This window comes from Sinocyclocheilus grahami, unplaced genomic scaffold (assembly GCF_001515645.1).
Source record: "Sinocyclocheilus grahami isolate Dianchi unplaced genomic scaffold, SAMN03320097.WGS_v1.1 scaffold2001.1, whole genome shotgun sequence".
Classification (NCBI taxonomy): Eukaryota; Metazoa; Chordata; class Actinopteri; order Cypriniformes; family Cyprinidae; genus Sinocyclocheilus; species Sinocyclocheilus grahami.
Window position 1 is genome coordinate 20,934 of NW_015507180.1, and position 2,313 is coordinate 23,246.

At 37.1% G+C, this 2,313-nt stretch overlaps 1 protein-coding gene across 2 annotated transcripts in view; it reads left to right on the top strand.

Moving 5' to 3' along the window:
- Positions 1-1,902: 1,902 nt before the first annotated feature.
- The window catches only part of LOC107573665 (actin filament-associated protein 1-like 2), a 48,608-nt gene continuing 48,197 nt past the window's right edge, over positions 1,903-2,313 (top strand). For both annotated transcript variants that reach the window (XM_016260102.1, XM_016260103.1), the window contains exon 1: positions 1,903-2,131. In XM_016260102.1, the coding sequence (XP_016115588.1) occupies positions 2,116-2,131 (16 nt within the window). In that variant the 5' untranslated portion in view covers positions 1,903-2,115. The remainder of the gene's footprint in view (positions 2,132-2,313) is intronic.

Consider the following 2,313-nt stretch of genomic DNA (forward strand, 5'->3'; position numbering starts at 1 on the left):
GATTTTAACATAATTTGAATGAATATTCAGTTCAATAAAGTTTATGATTTTAACAGCATTTTGTGTCTGCTTTTTACTAATTGAAAATGTGATTAAGCTTAAATTGAAGAAACTACTGAATATGCCCTACAAATATTTTTGATCAGCTTAGAATGAATATAATGTAAGCATTTAATGTTGGCAAATGAACTTTATTTAATGCAAAAGTTTTCTGAATGAACGCAAATGAACTGAATACAGTGTCAGAGAAAGTTACTTTTAAAATATTATATATATATATATATATCTGTCATGAGAACTCTGAAGATTTTAGCATGGTGATGGATATGACAATGTTGATGTATTTGGTCTTGGCGAAACAGATTTGCTACGTTGCTGCTGAATTGCTGCTGCTGTTGGTTATTGCTGTATTTGTAGATTATTGCTGTTGCTGCAAGCAAGTACAGGAACTTGCTACTGCCAATACATAAGCCAATATGGTGCTGTGAGTATTTAAGACATACTGCTGCTGCACAAATAGCATATAAATAACCCGTAGCAGATCTATACAGGTGGAGCTGGGGAAGGTGGAGGGTTTCAGAGGAACTCTGAAAGCGCGCTGCAATGCTCAAGCGAATACTAATCAGTCATTTAAATGTTAAGCAGCAAGCTCATTGGCTGCGAATGCAACATGAACCAATCAGCTTGTGACAAGCCATTTAATGCTAAGAATATCATCAGTTACATTAAGGACTCATCAGCCTGCACCATCTAGAGTTTCATGACAGAACGTGGTATATACAGTATATACACAGTGCACTCAGAAAGTATTCAGAGGTGTGTGCCTTTCCAAATCATGTCCATTCAATTTATTTTACCACAGATGGACTCAAATCAAGGTGTAGAAACATCTCAGCAACGATCAAGAGAAATGGGAGGCGCCTGAGCTCAATTTGTTGCAAAGGGTCTGAATACTTGGTAAATGTGATGTTTCAGTATTGTTCTTTTTAATGAACTTAAAGACATTTCTAAAATTCTGTTTTCCCTTTTGTCATTATGGGGTACTACTAAAGAGGGAAAAAAATAATTTAAACGATTGTAGTATCAGGCTGCAACTTAACAAAATCGAAAAAAGTGAAGGGGGTCTGAATACTTTCCGAATGCACTGTACATATATATATATATATATTTGTGTGTGTGTGTGTGTGTGTGTGTGTGTGTGTGTATATATTACTTTAAATATTGTGTTACTCCCAAAAAGTAACTAATTGCATTACTTAGTTAGTTTTTATAAAAAGTAATGCATTTTGTTACTTTTGTGTTACTTTTTGTCACCTGAGCTGGGCTTGCTTATTTATTATTAATAACAAAAAATCAGAAAGTTACATTTTTGGCAACTGTAAATACCCTTTCACACCAAAAGGGACATTAATAAGCCTCTGCCTGAAGGAAGTGCCTCACTCCCAATTTCTCTCAACACAGGGACAGGAGAGGTGTCAGCGAATAAATGGGAAAACAAAGTAACTCATATTTTCTTGTAAATTTAAAAGCGTTACTTTATTAGTTACTTGGAATCTGATTACATTACTCGCGTTACTTATGCGTTATCCCCAACACTGCTGAAATATAAATGTTCCTCCAATTTATATTTTTCCATCACTGTGTCACCAGGGTCTATGTATTCTTACGGTAATCTAAATATTGTGTCATGTTGGTATTGTGTCAAATGAAAGCTTTTTATATTTTCCTTTATAAATGAAATTAACATTTACTGCCTCACCCAGGTAAATAAATCACCCAGATTAATGACTGCGAGCTACTCCTACACATGCAGATTTGGTTTGTTTTGTAATCTCTGGAGCTGCTGCACAGTGGCGGCTTTCAGAAGCGCAGCTGGAGGCGGAGTCCAGTGATACACAGAGATGTGGAGGAGATGTTGACAATGTAGCCGCTTATTTGGACAGTTTCGCTATTATCTTCGTTTGTCTGTCGCCTGACCCGCAACTCTCCCCTAATTCACTTCGAGTTTAACTGAAAGCCACTTTAAATTCGTTTTGACATCCAGAAACAGACTCAGCGATGAACTCTGGAAGCGGACGAGAACAGTTCACTTGGACGCTTTGAGCATTTCCAGCGATGGACAAGCAGAAAGGTATTTCAGGGTTTTCACATCAGTCTGTAGTCTGTAGGAGAGTCTGAGTGCAGTGCTCCAGTTACAGCTTCATATGGGCCACATTAGATGGTCTTCATATCATCTACACAGACATTTTCCATAAGAAACAACTTTGAGTGAGTGAGTGAGAGAGAGAGAGAGAGAGAGTGTGTGTGTGTGTG